This window comes from Leptosomus discolor, chromosome 7 (assembly GCF_034619465.1).
Source record: "Leptosomus discolor isolate bLepDis1 chromosome 7, bLepDis1.hap2, whole genome shotgun sequence".
Lineage (NCBI taxonomy): Eukaryota > Metazoa > Chordata > Aves > Leptosomiformes > Leptosomidae > Leptosomus > Leptosomus discolor.
In genome coordinates, this window is record NC_141397.1 from 64,613,188 (window position 1) to 64,631,116 (window position 17,929).

The 17,929-nt window shown below is 45.9% G+C and overlaps 1 protein-coding gene across 1 annotated transcript in view; it reads right to left on the bottom strand.

Moving 5' to 3' along the window:
* Positions 1–243: 243 nt before the first annotated feature.
* The window catches only part of LEKR1 (leucine, glutamate and lysine rich 1), a 61,784-nt gene continuing 44,098 nt past the window's right edge, over positions 244–17,929 (bottom strand). The window contains exons 11-17 of the mRNA XM_086468618.1: positions 14,256–14,337; positions 12,363–12,440; positions 11,912–12,115; positions 10,037–10,130; positions 4,665–4,817; positions 3,330–3,629; positions 244–654 (exon numbers count right to left, since the gene is read on the bottom strand). Coding sequence (XP_086324744.1) covers positions 244–654; positions 3,330–3,629; positions 4,665–4,817; positions 10,037–10,130; positions 11,912–12,115; positions 12,363–12,440; positions 14,256–14,337 — 1,322 coding nt within the window. The remainder of the gene's footprint in view (positions 655–3,329; positions 3,630–4,664; positions 4,818–10,036; positions 10,131–11,911; positions 12,116–12,362; positions 12,441–14,255; positions 14,338–17,929) is intronic.

Sequence of the window (17,929 nt, forward strand, 5' to 3'; positions counted from 1 at the left end):
ACTGTATTTTTTTCTTTTCTTTTTTTTTTTTTTTTTACTTTTCTCACCTCGAAATGTAGCTAGCATGTAATTACCTCGATACGCAACAGACCAAGAAGCATTATTGCATCCAAAAATATAACAAAACTAACTTAAGCTGTAGGAACGCACGAATTGCATCGGCCAAGGCGTGAGCCCCGGGGCCCACAGGCCGCCGGGCGCCCTGGCACGGCTTCCCACGGGCCACGCCGGCGGGTGGAGGGGTCAGAGCTGGCTCAGCTGCCGCCTCATCACGGCCGCAATCCTGCCCCTGGGCTCGTTGAGCGAGGCCGCCCTCCCCCTCGGCGGGGGCGGCGGGGTCAGAGCCGGCAGGCCCGCGCCGCCGCCGTCACGCTTCCTGGCGGTGGGTGCCTTGGCAGCTCGGGAGACACCAAACTGTCCGGAGAGACCCGTTTCCTTCCCAGCGCCGGGGCTCGCGCGGCTCTTCTGTCCGTACTCGGCGAGCAGGGCGGCGGGGGAGGTCAGGCTGCCCGGCGGCAGGGAACACGGCGACAACGGGAAGTTTCCACTGAGCTTTTTTAGTTCCAGGACTTGCTCCCTGGCTTGAGTCAAAGCCGCGGTCAGCTCGTAGCGCTCCTCACACTCTCTGCGCACCGTTTCCTGGAGAAGAGTGTTCTGCAAACAGAAACAAACCCTGGCTTTACAACGTGCCATCAGTCAAAAGCGTGAGCTGACCAAAGGCCCCAGGGTGGCTGGAGGGTACGGAGGCCTACAGACCCTTCAACGCTTCCCCACAGTTCGGTTTCCCTGAAGGGCGCTCAGGGGACGCACATCAGCGTTCACACCCCCTTCATTCTCTCAGGAGACAGTGGGAAATCCGAGGTAAGTTATCAGAAGTCACTTCTGATCTCCTGCCCGCCCTCCAGCTGGGGGCAAACAGGGAATGCTGCTCTTGGAAAGGGAAAAGGAACGGGCAGCGGTCGACTGTTACTGCACCACCTCGTTACGATCAGACGTCCAAGAAGTTCTGCTCCTCTGCAGTTTAAATAACGGCGCCCTGATTGTTTGGGACTGCCCTCTTTATTGATTATTACTTCCCAGTTAACTGGGATAAATGATACTCAACCTAGCGGTTTTCACAAGCTCTGCACTGCGACTCCTGGTACCTAAATGAGAAATGATCAAGCCTCGAGCAGACGACTGAAACTGCCTCCGTACCACACAAGTCCCCTTGGTTGGTACCTCACACAGCACTTAATTGTGATGCAAATTTTCCTGGCTTCCAGCTGAAACACAATGTAATTAAAACACAAGGGACAACATCACTAAAAGTCAGAACTACTGAAAGAACTAATACAAGCGGAAAATATCCCTTTTTTTTTTTTTTATTCTTCTAAGCAAGCAACTGCTGCTGACACCAGGAGGTCCACGAAAATGGAAGGGAAGCAACCCCCACGGCAGCCTCCAACAGAGCGTGATGACGGAGCCAAACGGAGAGCACCCTCAGCCACGTACAGCCTCACGGCCCGGACACAAAGATGTTGCTGTAAACCTCCTCAGGGCCAGGAGTGCGAGCTGTACACGGGGTCAGGCCACGTACCGCCTTGAAGTGAGGACAAACATCGGTATTTGAAATTCTCTACGTGATTATGACAGCGGGTGTGCACAGGGAAGAGAATGCCTAAGAAAGATAATCTCAATAGAGCTTTTTTAACATTTCCAAGAGCAAATACTGGTTTCAGTCAAGCCAGAGCACAGAAGGGTGCTCCCGCTGAAGCGGCAGGCGGTAAGCTCTGCTCAGCCAAGAAGAGGTTAATAAAACTACTAAGTTTTCGCACACGTGTTCCCGTCAAAAGTTGAAAACCGATGGAGAAAAGAACAGTCCTTTGTTGACCCATTTTTTTAAGATTTTAAAGTTTTACTTTGGTGAAAGCACCTGTAGGGGACGTAGGGTGGAAACGCAGCAGTTCTGCTCAGGCTGTCTAACCTCTGCGTCAAGCTGCTGGAGAAGGAACAGAACTACGTGCAGAAGTAGAAGTGGGAGAGACGTAAATATCCAAAATAACTTATTCTCCGATGACCTAACTCTGCAGACAACCGAAAGCAAGTTAGACCCAACTTTCCCTGCCACTCAGACGGTCAAGGACAGTCCATGAAAGCGTCTGGGAAGTGCTACCTGCAAATCTGAGGAAGTATCCTGGCGTCAAGTTTATCTTGAGGCCAGTTTCCATTTTCAACCACTCTTATCTCCCCACTTCCTAACGGAATTACATTACAGGAGGAACTCTGTTTCAGAGCGGGGAAGACTAAGAACACAAGCGGAGCTGGTGGAACCTCACGGCTGAGGATAACAGTGCGTTCCTCACTCTGCTGAAGTTCCGGGCCAATACTGGAAGAGGGCACGTCTTCCCGAGAGCCTTTTCCACAGGTACAGGACAGAACGACTGCCAGATCATTCTAATTTCACTAACACAGTGTTTCTGAACCTTTTTCAAGGAAGACATAAATATCAACCCGAGCCCCAATTCATTTTGAAGAGTTTCATTTCCACTGTTTCCCAGGATTTTTGCTGCCACTTAATTACTTTGGACATTCCAGTCTAATCTTATCTACAGTCCCCGACTCCACTGCTTGCACATTTCTCACAGAGCACTGCAGCGCTCTCCTCCCTTCCCATTATATTCCAAACATTCAGCAAATGCTTGTGGTAAGCACATCCACCAGTCAAATTTCTCTTCACATTCGATGGATTTTTATGCACTTCGCTGTTACGGAAAGCGGCTTTACTGGTGGGAGGCGGGATACGTCCCCGTTGGCACGGCAGGAAGCACACACACGCTCCCACGTTAAAGGATGCAGTCGCTGCCCCAGAAGCCATTCAGAACAGGACTGTGCCCACTCCCGCTCCTACCGACAGTACGAAGGGTTTTCTTAGGAGTTACTTCCAAAATAAGATTACTGGGAGGATTGCTGCTGTCCAGTTCAAAGAATGAGAAACGTCCGTGTCTTCTACTTCAAAAGCATGGAGGATGCTTTATTGTTTACTCGTGTTATGTCGCGTGATGGCAGGCTAGAGACTGGGAAAGAAAAGTCTTGCAGGACCTGAAAGTTTCTGTTTGGTTTTTTTTTTTTTTTAAAATAAAACACTAGTTTAAGTGCTTGCTGAATTAAAAATTTCACGTATTTGTGATACCTTGTATTTATGAAATTACGTTTTATAAATCTTTTCATTTCAATGGTTTTTAAACCAGTACAAAACGGGGTCAGAAACAGGGACACTTTGCGTGATTTTAGAAATCACATGTCTCTAAGTAAAAATAGCAAAAGCATTTCCTCGGTCATGTTCCTACCTCCTCTTGAACTTGACTCAAATTGTGAATCAGCTGTGTCCTCTCCTGGGTTAATTTTTCCAGTTCATCTGACTTGTGTTTAATTTCTTTCCTCATATTATCCAGAACTGATTCATTATTGTTCTTTTCCATCGTCAGCTGAAACTCAAGTTCAGCAATTAGTCTTTTAAGGCTCTGAATTTCTTTTTCCTTATCTTCATCTTTCTCTGCAAGTTTGATCTGGGCGTCTTGTAGCTTCTTTTCAAGAATTTCCGTCTCCATCCTCAAGCTGTTGGTGGCACTGGATATTAATCCTGGTATCTGCATTAGGTGAGACAAAAATTGCATTAGTCTGCATGGAGTGGGTACTGTTAGATATGTAAAATTAAGTATCAGACAAATGTTGACTTCAGGAAAAAAAATACAAATGCAAACATACATGTCCTCAGAGAGAAAAAAAAAGATGCTTTGAATTTACATAATACCCTCCAAGGACACCAGAGAGCTGCAAATGGATCCAAAGCCACTAAGAACGGAGAGATTAATTAATACATCCAAGACCAAACAGAGAAACAGAAGTAAAAATGGGAAAACTTAACTTCTTTCCTGCAGGCCAGTATTCTTCAGGGTTTTAGAATCATAGTCAAACATTTGTAAAGTGAACTAAGCCAAAGAGTTATTTTCAGCTCTTTAAAACACTGAGTAGTGTAGTGAATTTTAAAGAACAATATAATTTCATCACATTTCTCTGATTTTTCCAGAATTCTCAAGAAGTGCGTCAAATCTTTTGAAAACTAGGGTTATAGGTACAGTTTTCATACAATTCCATATAAAACGTGAAAACCCGTAGGTCTGGGTAGCTGGGAACAGCCAACTGCACGTGATGGAGCCACCAGGACAGACAGGAAAGCAGTTAACTGGCCGCTGGACCTCAGCCCACCAGTGCTGAACTCATTTGGTAAGGGAAAACCCAGCGTGGATGGCTTTGTGACAACTCCTCATCGTCCGAAACACTCCACAGCTTTTAGAAAATGATGTCGGTTTAAAAATAATGAACAACTACAGCCTGTGGGCACAGATGAACTCCGGGTAGAGAAAGTACCAGAAAAGAACGAACTTCCACGCCATTCCACTTTCACTAGAGCAGCGAACCTTTTAGCCTGCTCCAGTTAAACAAACAAACAAACAAACAAAAAAAACCCAAAAAACCCATTGTCATATACTAAGACTGGGAAAAAATACTGCATCATCTAGACACAGGAGTGCACAAAAAGAAGGTTTTATTTCTTCACATACCCTTTTTCAATAGTTTACATTATCTACTGCCACAAAACTCTTCTCTTGAGCGTTACACACCTTCTTCTGGAGCTCTTCGTGATCCCTCTGATATTTTGTGATTAGTTCTTGCTGTTTTTGTCTCTCCATGTCCAGTTCCGCTCTCGCTTCTTCCTTCACTTTAAGAATGGCTTCTTTGTGTCGCGCTTCACCTTTAGCCAGATCAATTTCCATCTAGGGAACAAGAGCTTTTTTAACAACATGCAGCAACTCATCTTAAAACGAGTTCCACGCTGCCGTAAGTGAAGCGATGTGAAATTTGGCAGACTGAGGCTTTGGGCGCTGAACAAACGAATGATTGCAACCGGCGGGAGCCCGGTGAGGGCACGGTCCCGCTTCCCGCTGGCTCCCAGCGGCGCGGGTGGCTCCCGCTCCGCAGAGCAGCCAGGCTGAGCCACAGCCGGCAGCCCCGGGAAGGCGTCTCACAGGCCCCGTGGTGTCTCGAGGGGTGCTGGATGCCTGAATTTAGGCATTTGAACTTCACGCTAAATCCCTATGAAAACACTAAATTACAGAATCCTCAGCTGGTTCTGAAGACAGATGACTCTTCTGCTGGAAGTATTTGCTCTGGAGGTAAAGCTCAGCTCGTGATTATTTTCAAATGCAACAAACCAGTAAATTTCACAGAAAACGACATCTCCTGTGCTAAAAATAAGCCATAAGCTCAATAGTAAAATACAAAGACCTTAACTCTTCCTTATAAAATCACTTTTTATTTATGCTCTGCCACTCATTCTTGCCAGGGAACAAGGACAGCAAGGGGCAGCTCCAGACAACACTGCACTGATGGTACATCTGCGGGACAAGCTTTGGACCAAAAAGTGGAGAAATGAAAGTGAAAAAGAGTTGGAAATTCTGGGTAAAATATCCCAGTCCTTAAGGCATCTCACATAAGCAGTATTATAAATTCAAATTTGAAAATTCAGCCATAATTTCCTGAAAACAAAAGCCTGGATTCGGGAGGAAATACTGAAGGCTGTATTTTGACAAATATTTTTCCCAAACCAGTATGCTAATGTTATATTTCTGCAGGCTGAATTCTAATGGACTTAATTGTAGCATGCTGAAAGAATATGAAAGCACATTAAACATGCACGACACTAGCCTAATTACTTAAAAGTGTTAAAAGCAGAAAAGCCCAGAATGAGCTTAATTACAATTATCTAATTTCACACGCTAGCGATGAGCAAAAGTATAACAAATCCCCCTAACTCTTTTTGGGGAAAAGATAAACTGGAAATATTTTCATTATTTTAAAAATCAAACATAGCCAATTCTGGGCATAAATAGACACAAATCTCCCACTAAGGTGTAGCTTAAAATGGGTCTATTTGTAAGATCCTCAATGCAAACTATTGTTATTATTGTTGTTGTTGTTATTATAGATATATCTTCTACGTTATTAGATATAGGAGTTCGGATTCTAACTGTAGAACCCCAAATTTATTAACTCTACATATTATTATAGAAGCAGATCACATGTTGGAGGCTACCTGATCACAAAGATTAAAAAAAATAAAGGCAGTATAAAAAAACCTGAGCTCATTTTGATGATCATACAAGCATTTTTCACATTTAACACTTGAAACTTATAAAGCTGATAACCAGAGCAGGAAATAAAATGGCAGCTGATCTTCAAAGAAAGCATAATGGCTACTAATTGCTTTAAAACCACTCAGATGCCCCTCATTAATTAATATTTTAAAAGTCCATACAACAAATGCTTACATCAATCTTAAAACCTTTTGTAAAAGATTTTTTTTGGTTGTTGCTCAACTGAAACAATTTAAGGTTTATCTGTATTTTAACTAGGAAACTGGAACACTTTATCCTTATGCAATGGCACATTGACCCAAGAAAAAGATAACTTTGTCACTTTGTCACATTTCTGATTCTTTTGTCTGACGAGAACATTTTTAGAGCACTTGCTGTTCACTGCATGTTAATGGCTGTGATACCCCAGCTGTAACTGCTCTCTCTTACGAGTAGCAGTCTTTATCTCGTTCTAATGTCAGGTTGAACAATACACTGTGATTACGCAGACAGCGTGACCTCATTCTAAAATTACACCCTGCAACAGAGAGGTTAAGAAGTTTTAAAAGAAATGTAACTGATCTTAATTGCTAGTAGTCCAAGACTGAGACTAAATAAAACTTTCAGACACTTCTCACGTACCGAACCAGAAAAGAAAAAGACAGTAATTTTAGTCACCAATTAAGGCTTCAATTGGAAAAGTCAGAGTTATTGTCCAACACTGTCTTCAACTCTTCCTTCACAGAATTTTTTTTTTTTTTTTTTTTTTAATTTCTTCTATTCAGTTCCCAGGTTTTTTTGGTCCTCATGTGAAAAAACAAAGTTTACAGCTCACGGCTGTTTATGATAAACAGCTTTCCAAGCCCTACTGGGAGACACTGGCAGCTGGACCCTCCAACCCCAGCTGGAGACTGAGTCTGAGCCTCCAGCTCAGAACTTCAGAGAGGCTGGGAAGCTGCCCGGCGGGAAAGGCCCTGGGGGGGCTGGTCAGCAGCCGGCTGAAGGTGAGCCAGCAGTGTGCCCAGGTGGGCAAGGCGACCAGTAGCATCCCGGCCTGTGTCAGCCATGGTGTGGCCAGCAGGAGCAGGGAGGTGACCGTGCCCCTGTACCCAGCACGGGTGAGGCCGCCCCTCGAATGCTGGGTGCAGTTTTGGGCCCCTCGCTGCCAGAAGGACACTGAGGTGCTGGAGCGTGTCCAGAGAAGGGCAGCGAAGCTGGGGAAGGGTCTGGAGAGCAGGTCTGTGAGGAGCGGGTGAGGGAGCTGGGGGTGTTCAGCCTGGAGAAGAGGAGGCTGAGGGGAGACCTCATCGCTCTCTGCAGCTGCCTGAGAGGAGGCTGTGGTGAGGTGGGGTCGGTCTCTTCTCCCAAGGAACAAGCGACAGGACAAGAGGGAATGGCATACACATATATATTTTAAATCAGCTGAAAGCATTTTTCCACAGAAGACCCCAAACCCAAGTTACCCAAGTAACAACTAATAAATTATAGCCCAACTTCGCGGCATGTAGTAATTACCGATGCAACTAGGGGTGGGAAACCCTTCTACAACAAGAAAACACACGTTAACAGGAGCTTACGCTCGTGGAACAGACCTGTGCAACACGTACAGCGCCGGCACGGCCGCAGCGAGGCGCTCTGAGGGCAGATGCACGGCTGGGTGCGCTGCCCTGCATCCCGGCTGGTTTTGTAACGCTGCACCCTACATCCATGGCCCAGGGCTAGACCTAATCTCTTTCCCGCTCTCTGCTCCCCAGCCAAGCCGGCGACCTCCCCGAATTCAGGGTGTCCTCCTGGCTGTATTTTAACCATCCTTCTCATCTATAGCCTTTACTTAATGTCTTTTTTCCTTCACTCCATTAAACAAAGGAAAAATGGCCGTGTATAAAGGAGCATGCATGTGTGGGAGGCCTATCATTCTCTCTCCCACCTTCCCCTTCCTTCTCACTGTGAAGCGAACCATCGTCCAATTACCGAAAGACCCCAGGCGGGAAAGGGTAAGGAAGTGGCTTTGCAGGCTTTTGTAGCAGTCAGTGAATAAAATAACCAAGGATGGGCCATTTCACAGAGGAGCCAAGTCTAGGAGCATCAGGTCTTTTCAAATGAAATACAGACATATTTTCCCAGTAAATTTCACCGAAGTCTTTATTTTCATAGTGCTCCAATTTGAAGGGAAGGCAAGTAAAAACAACATTAGAGTCATCAGCAGGAGCCTATTTGGCAGAGATGTGACTGCCTGAAAGGAACTGGTGTTGCTAGAGGTCAGCAGAAAGAGCAGGAGCCTTTCACACCCTCGAGGTCCATTCCAGCTCCGGGACCTTCACTGGGCAACTCCTCAGCTCTTTCATATTTTTAGGGCCCCCAGCTCAAGTGAAGGGACAAGCCACACGCCTTCTTCCTGCTACCGTGTCTTTCCCTTCCCAGTTCCCCAGTCTAACCACACCCGTCCACCCACCCGCCGTGCTCTAGCCCCCCGCTGCAGCCGACGGCCGCCACGACCCCCCTTCTGCTGAGGATCCCGCGCTGCAACTAGCCACGGGCTCGCCAAGCCGATCCCCAAGCCAACTGCTCCATCTGCGGGCGGGCAGAGCCCGCCAGGTCACGCAGAACGAGGTGCCTCTCAGGCAGGGAGACTGCCTGGAGGGGCACAGGTACCCCGAAGCCCGGGTCGCAGAAGCTCCCCTGCAAGCCCAGGCTGCAATCAAGGCTGGTTCCAAGTGCCGCAGATGCTCAGCTAGACGACCCCGCTAACCCGGGGCTGTCATCTTCCTCGCTGTACACGCAGGCACTTGTCCCGACACCAGCGAGAACTAGGGGCTCGTATCAAACCAACAAATTCCATGTATCCTTGGAAAGGACAGAACGGTCATGTTACTTCTTCACGTGCCTGCTGAGTGACGGAATCGTGCGAGGGATGGCCTGAACACGTACCCGGCATTCACAGCTGCCCTCAGTACCAGGCAGGGGATCCACGCACCCCTCTCCTGCCTCGCCAGCTGTACAGCCAGCCACCCCGCTGCCTTTCGCTGCCTGACAGCTTCCGAGAGCTCCAGAAGCGCTAGGCTGCAACGGCTTGTTTGTTCGGCTCTGCTTTCGTTTGCAAATACCTTCTAAGGAAAGCTAATTTTTGCTCATTTGCTTATTATTTATTTTATAGATTTGTTTTACAGATCGCAATCTTCAGTTTCGGTTCACCGAACCTGCAAGCAGGAAGGCTCTGCGTTCTCTCCACCTCGTCAACAACGCCCAACCTTGTTTTTACTGGGAAACTACTTCAAATATTAAGTATGTGCTTTCCTACGCTTCCCTGCCAGATGTGTCAGGGAACAAACGCAGGCACTGGTGCACCTCCCCCTGCAGAACCGCGGTGCAGGGTTCATAACCCGGGCTGTCGCACACAGAACAGGGTGGGCTCTGTCTGTTCACCTCCTCGGAGCTTGTGCAGGACAACGGCCCGTGAGATTGGGCTTTGCCTGCGGCACCCCCTCCTGCAGAGCCCACGGAGCTTGGAAGATCAGGGGCTCAGTGGGCTCAGTCCTGCTCCTCACACCCAGGCTTTCAGGGGACTGCGCCTCTACCACCGGCACTTCGCAAATACCCCGAAACCTGGGAAGTCCGGATCAGACCTGAACATCTACCAAGTCTGTAAACACTCAGACCAAACACCTTTTGCATTCGGTTCCAACCTATGTAGAGTGAGATCACCCACCAAAACCTCTCGTACAGAGATTACTATCGACAAGTTGGCACTGGAGGAGACGGGGATCTGGCGCACTGTACTCCTTTGTGACAGCTGACTACAACTGGAAAAAAAAAATATAGAGAAGAAACGGAAAGGGTGCCAACTGCACATCCAGTATTACCTTCTCCCTCCAGTTATCTTCACTCCACATCTTCTGTCTTAACGTTTCCTGCAGCTGCTCTGTTCTGTTCTGATGAGAAATCAGCATTAACTCCCTAGAAACCACAAAAACTCGTATGTAAATACATGCTCTGCCCAGATTGGTGGCATGCCGTTTTCTTGCAATTAAGTCCTTTGTGGCAAAAGCTCCTCTCTCCCTCTTTGTTCAGTATTCTGTGCAATAAGCCCGGGAATCCTGCCTGGAGCCCGGAGGCTCAGCAGTAATCGCTTCTTAGCATTTGCATAATGCCATCACATGCTTTATGAATTTTACGTTTTAAAGAAAATACTATAGTTGATCTTTCTTCCAAACCCACATATTTAAACCTCAACTGCTTTTAGTATTTCTCAAGTCAAATTTTGAAGAACACTGAAAACCTGTTATAATATTCAAACCAGAAATTGTTTGTATTTAATGAACTCAGAATATTACTATCATTAATTAACCAACTGTACTAGGTTTTGAATTAAAACCACCGAGTGCTTCCTGTTAGAGTTACTGTTTGTTATGTGAAGCTCGTAGAGCAAAAGCCCTGGAGAGTCTAAATTCTTGTAACTTCGGTTATTAGCAATGCACCAGCTGGAACAACTCATGTATCTGGGGTTTAAGTAGAAGGGAAATAGTCTTAAATTAACATGTAATCTTTTCATGCAGGTACTGAAGTACAGGGAATATTCAAACCCTTTAGATGTGAAAATAGCTTAATGTCTCTTGGTGTACATCACTCAAAAAATGCTTCTCCACTTTTCTGAATAAGTTTTCCATTGTACACAAAACAAACAAATAACGTATTGCCATGTCTTAAGTAGGGGACAGCTCTTCTATTTTGCCAATAAAAGACAAGCTACTTTATCAGTAACTGAAAATGTATCAGCAGGACACAAATACTAAAAGACTGTTAGGAATAAATCTGGATAGGTAGATTACACTCAGTTTTAAAAAGTGTAGATTTAGGTCAATAAGCACAGGAGTCTAAAACAAAGGCATTCAAACTAGATAGCACCCCAGGAAAGTCAAGCCTCAGAAGCTCACTGCTTTATTTCCCACATCTGAAAAGTCATTCCAGGGAAAACGGCAGCTCGGCTGACAGCTGAGACCCTTCAGAACAAGACTGGCCTGGCGGGAAGCTGCCCAAACACCAGCCCATACCCAGTAACCTGGCGGAGCGCAGTATTTATAGCCCTGTTACAGTTCCCAAGTTGCTAATAACTGAAGTTACAAGAATTTAAACTCTCCAGGGCTTTTGCTCTACGAGCCTCACGTAACAAAGAGCAGCTCCCACAACTGCAATAAACGGGGGTTTTGACTAAGCTCGAGCTGAAGCCCTGGATGGCAAAGCAGGGGGCTTTTTTCCTCTTTTTTTTTTTAAACAGGATTTTTTTTTTCTTTTTATTTTTCATTCCAGTTTTGTCTATACTGTAATCATATTAAAAATCCATCCATTCCAAAATTCCAGGGTATGAGCTGCGAGCTGCCAAGGCTTTTATGAGTTTTGCCCTAAAAGCAGGAGATGAGAGAGGGGGCAGTGGCAGGGCAGGACTGTCCTGAGCACGCAGGCAAGGCAGCGACTTCAGAACACTGAGCTGGGACCAGCTGGTCTCCCCCAGTCTGCCCAGTGCCATAGCCACACTCCTTGTTCTGCCCCCTCTCCCCCCGCACCCCGACCGGCACAAACCACCTCAGGTGCTTTACCGAATCTACCTGCCCTTTCGCTAACGGGGGAGAGGCTGAGGACCTGCCAGAGGAGGGAAGTTTTATTTCTACGAGGTTTCCAAAAGACAATCTAGGCTGAAGAGAGTCACGGGCGACTCCCCACGGTGACCCAGCTCCCGTTACCTTTCTTGTTTCAACATCACCACCTCTTCCTCTGTTTGTCTAAGAAGAGCTTTAAGGGCTTCCAGCTCGCTTTCCGATCGACCCGTTCGTCTCTTTAGATCTTCTTCTTTCCTTTCTTTCTCCGCCACCTCTTCCTGCAGATGTTTGCAGACTTGTTGGCAAATTAGAAGAGATTCCTCCTTTTCCTCGAGCTCTTTGGTAAGTCTATGCATGAAACAAAAAAGTATCAGCACCGTAGCTAGACAGAAACTGAAAGGACAGAAATAATTTGTGCCTGGGAAATAAAATATTAGACAAAACCCTGTGTGCTTCTTGATGAAGTTAAATCTAGTGACTTGCACACACAAAAATGAAAAAGACCGTATAAAAACTACATTAAAATCGTAATTTTTTTGCTTTTACCGCTCAGAAAAGTGTATGTTACGTTACAAAATATAATTTCAGCATTTACCTTGACTCAGAAATTCCATTTTCATATTTCATTTTTTTTAGTTCATTTTGACAGACATCAAGTTCCGTTGATTTCACCCTAAGAAAACATTTAAAACAACGCGTATTGTCCACAGAAATGACAGCCTTTGCTCGTGCAGCAACCCGAACATCATTTATCGATGTATTAACTCACTTGCATTTCCTATTTCACTTAAAAGGCAGACAACAAACGAAAAGCTCTTTCAGTTCCAGCTAACGTTTTTAAGGAATTGGAAGTCACCCTTCCGCTGTCACCTCAGCCTGCCCTAGGGTCACTCCAAGGTTAATGCTGCAGACAAGAAAGTGAGATCTTGCAACACGGGTGACAGTTTTAAGTAAGGTACAAATAAAAATGAACAATTTAGTAGGTAAGAGGGCTTTGGAAACTTTGCAGGTTTCTTGTCATTATGTCATCATTTCACCAATTAATAACCATGGTTAAGCTTCGTATTTACATTTAAACAGATAGAGAATATGTTATTTTATTAAATTGTACCCATATTACACTGAGTTTTTACTATTATATTTGGAAACCCTTTACCGTTTATTTAACCGTGTTCACGAAATCTGTTTTTTTCAGTCGATACTTGTTTTATCATTAAAACACTTTGTTGCTAAGCATTCCAAATATTTGCAGCTTCGTTACGATCAGACCCTCTGAACAGAGGAGCCGAAACCAGAAAGTACACATCATAAAAGAATGAATCCTTGTTTCAATTTCAGGAAAAGACACAGAAGGACCGATGATAGCTGGTCTCAAAGCTGGCAGCATTAGTCCATTACTCTTGAGCTTAATATCTGAAACAGTCATTTTTATTTTCAGCAGCGAGTTTTAAAGTGCTGCCGCCTCGAAACGATTTTCTACGCTATACGCAAGCCAAGAGGATTTTTGCGGATCCTGGCTCCCGCAGCTTTGAGAGGTGACGACCCAGGTCCTGCCGAGCGCCGCTGCGTCCGGCCGGGCCCCTGCAGGCAGCCGGGCCCCGTTTTGGGGGCCCGATACAGCTCCCACGTACGTCGTCACCTCTCAAACCTGCTGGGCACAGCCCCAGGGCACGGGGGACCTGGCAGCTCCCCCTGGCTGGGCCGTTAAGACTAACCCAGGAGAACAGCCTGCAATAGCACGACGGCGTTTCGGAAGAGGTGCCTCCTTTCCCTTGTTTCCTCGGGTTTTGACGGAGGACTCCCTTCTGGCTCTCCCCGTCATCTGTGGGCTGCAGCAGCGGCGCCCGAATGGGGGACGGAGCAGAGCAGCACCCGGGTGGGCTGGAGATGGAGCAAGCGGAGATCTTCCCCCCCGAGGGAGCGCTCCCTTTCCAGTCCCCCTGCCGCAGTTAGCTCCGAGCAGCACTTGGTGATGTTCTACCTCTGCTCTACGAGCTCGGGTTTTCCATACTCTTACTCGAAACCAGAGGCACGCCACAGCCAAGCTGCAGACCACAACGGCAGACTCGCGCGTGGGGAAGAGCGACGGCAAATGCAAAAGGAAATCATCGTCGCTGATTAAATACCACGGTTCCTGATGAGTTGCGCTGCGCCCTTCCCTCCATCCCAAACCTACCACGTGAAACCCGACTTCCCACGCACGCTTGTCGTCCAGAAGTTACGTGGCTCTCACAAAACGTACCCTACGCTTGTGTGTTAAGTGAAGTGTCGGACTGAGCTGAGCTAACCCTCCTCTTTGCTGTGTCATTAGATGCAGCTGGAAGAAGAAAGCCCTGCTTCCACAGAAATACAGAACATTCAACAGGAAGATAAAGCATTTTCTCTGCTGGCCATAACTTTCTCAAACTGCCGTGACAAGCAGCACGAAAAGTGGTCTGTTACAGCGTTGCGTGCAGTGGCAAAAGAGTCAAGCCAAGGGGAATCTTACATTAACAGCTTTTTGTAGTGGTCCATCTCGGCTGTTACTTTCTGGAGCTTCAGTCCAACTGTCTCTACTTGATTTGTTAAATCTGAAAATAAAAACACGGGTTTCAAGTCTGTGTTGATACCAAAATAATTCACTTTTATACATGTTGTGTTTTATTGGCATCCCAGACGTGCAGCTCCTCACTCGCCCCTCAAGCAGGCGAAGCAGTCCATCACAGCCCTGCCTCCCAGCACCGCGGAACGCCCACCTGCCACGAGTCCAGGTGCACGACTCGGAACGTTTGAATTGATTCCTCACTGCTTACAAACCCGATGAGCCAGCTGTTTCTATTTTCTTAAGAACAACAAATCCCTTTCACTGAAAAGGCTGGAATGCCGCTGCAGCGCCGCACGCTTCAGAACAGCCCTCCAGTCTCTGTTCATCCACTAGCAGACACTGGCTTTACAGCAAGAAGCTGGTTTGGTTTTGTTCGGGGTGTTTTTTTTTTTTTTAATCCTACCAGGAAACATCAAATTCAACTAAATGTAAATATGAAATGCTTTAAATCGTATGGTTTGTACACAACGCCGAGAGCAAAAGCACGCAGGAAGGCGGACCTGAAAACCGCCTGCTAACGCTGCTTCATGTAAAACCTCAACGCTGATTTAACGCTACTGTGTGTTTTGTCTTAGGCTCTCTTAGCTTTCTTGCAGAACACATCACCTATCAGTTTCAATCAGCCACTGCCTTTTTTCCAGGAGATATCCCAGTTCTTTTTGTCTGTGCAATTAGTTTAATCATCCCTTTTTTTTTTTTTTCCCCTCACTTGGAAAAAAAACCCTTCCAAACAAGATACTGAGCCAAGACAAAAGAACTGTTCAATATCACTCCTTCTGCAAGCCTCATGCAAATGACCAAGTGACAAGTTTACTCCCGGCGGACAACGGAACACTGATTTACAAGCCTTCACCCCCGGGAGCAGGCCGGGTCCCGCCAGCCGTGGCGTTGCCGGCCGGCCGGCCCTTCACGCTGGCAGCACAGCACCCGGGCGTTTCGCTGCACGCAGGTTACAAGCCCGTGCTGCACAAGCACACCGGCAGCTGAGAACCGAACAAGCATTCCCACCATTTGTAACTGAACCTGTTTGCTTGCTCACAGGTGCAAACTAAGTTTAAAAGCTTACTTAAAATCCCTTAGTGACACATATTAGACCGTTTTGTCCCAAAGAACACAACAAATAATTCAAACCTCGCAACCGTAAACATTTATATATCAGAGATATTTAGTTTTGTGTGGCATATCACCATCCTCTTTTTTTTTTTTTAAATCCTATGCATAGTCGTAGCTTCAGACTTGAAGCCCTACAGAGCGACGGAACAGCACATACCTTGATCTGATTCTCACCTCAATGAACGTGTCTCATATGCCCACGGACAAGGAGAGCTGGCTTTTAAGAAAACACAAGAATGACCCGAAATCACCGTTGCCTCTACAAAAGAGGCATCATCATAAACTACACTGAAAAAAGAAATGTACAATGGAATATCGCAACAAATTCAGAAGTGAAAGAAAAAACCCCAAGATTTCCCTCAAATGCAACAGCAAACTAAATGAGCTGAGTCCCTCTCTGAAGGTGAACAGCTACAAGGACAGTCCAGCCTCTCCATCTTCAAAGCTCTCCGATATGTCCTCCAAGAAGCCAAAGCTGTGATCCCTGCTCTTAAATTTATCATTTCTGACATCAGAATCCACTGGATTTTTGTAACTTTTCCTACGTGCCTATTCCAGCCACTCCCAGCAACTATCCTGCCGATGGATAATCCCAGAGTGGGATTTCTGCCAGCGATCCCCCACGCCACACCTTATCTTGCTAAACCCTACGACACGGAAGCTTCCCATGTTTTCAACAAAGGGAAAAGGAAAGCTGTTCATTATCTGAGACCACATGTCTCCTTGAAACAGTTCAACCTACTGCAGGGAACACGAGACATGGCAGAAGACACAATTTTGGAACAGGCTGAAAAGAACAGTATTGCTGGGGAAAAAGTAAAAAGCGCCTGTTGTCACCACGTATAGTTTATGTCGGTATCAGACTGAACAACAGTGTGTATGTGTGTGTGTATATATATATATACACACACACACAAAATTATACAGTAAGAAATCAACAGCGTTCCATGAGAACCGACAATTAGAGGGAAGGTCTGGAATTATTTACTTGCAGTCATTATTTTTCCTATTTTCCCCAATGCTTTTGCAGGGTATTAACTCACAAAATGTTAACACCGCCAAATTATATTGAAAAATGGCCAATGACAATTCACACGGAAGTTTTCCTGCCCCAGATTTGAAAATCTGAAAGTCCATAATGACATGCTGTTCTCAAAAAAACCAAAAGAACCAAATTCTTGAGATTATGCAAGCAACTTTTCTCATCTGGAAATACAGGTGAAAGCTCTGAGAGAAGAACTCAGACCCAAATGCTTTCCACGGGGACAAGCAGCCCCTTTCAGCAGGGCCAGGGCTGCGGTGGGAAGCACAGCAAACCTTCTCCAGCCTGGGGAGCAGACTTTTTTCCTTTTTACCCTCAGAGGTTCTGCTTCATCGGTGCCATTCCGTACTCTGCTGCTTTCCATTCCAGGGACTATTATATCTGAAGGAGCCTATTTTCTCACGTTGCTTTCCAGGTCTCCAACAATACCAACTTTTAACCAACTAAATGATCTGTCTCTCTTGCCCCACAGTATAGCAGGTGATGCTTTATAAACAAGTCACCGCTATGGCGAAGGAACACAGCAGTGAACGGAGCAGCCAAATGGAGGGGAAAATTCACTTCACCTTGAAAATGTAATGTAAATTTGCTCCAACTGCTTTTCCCCTAAAGAGGATGGGATTTTGAGTCCCTATTGAAAAGCTCTGCCTATCACCGGGTGACCAATTGTACTCAAAAAAAAAAATCAGAATCAGGAAAGTCCACTACTTAAATTAAAAAAGGTCTTTAATCACTGGCCAGAGAAAAACACAAGCTTCCCTTCATTGCTGCCGATTTTATGGACGCGCCAGTGCTTCTGCATTAACCAGAAGAACACAAACCCCTGAACTCTTCTCACGGATGCTACCGAAGAAGCAAATACACAGAAATGATCATTTCTTGGAAGACTCTTAAAATAGACACTTCGAAACCAAAACTTCCTGTAGTAGCAGCACAGGGGTATCGTCTCTAAAGTGATTTCACGCTTCTGTAACTGTACTTTTTCATAAAGAGCTGCTAATGTGGGAGGAGGGCAAGGGAGCCCAGTAACGACTGGGCACTGTTGGGCTGCCTGCCTGCGAGCTGGGACTGGGAAAACTGGAGGTTGCCCAGGAACCCTTTTGGATCTAGCGCAGCCGTGGCTCTTCTCCCCAGCACTCCTGCCTCTTTCTGAGGATGCACGTGGGAAGAAAGAAGAGAGCAGTCTGAAACCATTTTAAAAATACAAAGAGCATCTTATATTTTTCTTTGTATAAAATAAGCTTTCATGAAAAATATTTTAGTTCAAAGCTGTAAAAAGAATTACATGAAGCTGGGTAAGCTGCAACCAGCACTCTCATTTTTTCCACAGAGTGTGATCACAAGAGATTCACAAGCATTTCTACAGTTGCCATTATTTGCATAATATAAAAAAAAGAGTGAATATTCATGCACGTTTTCCATT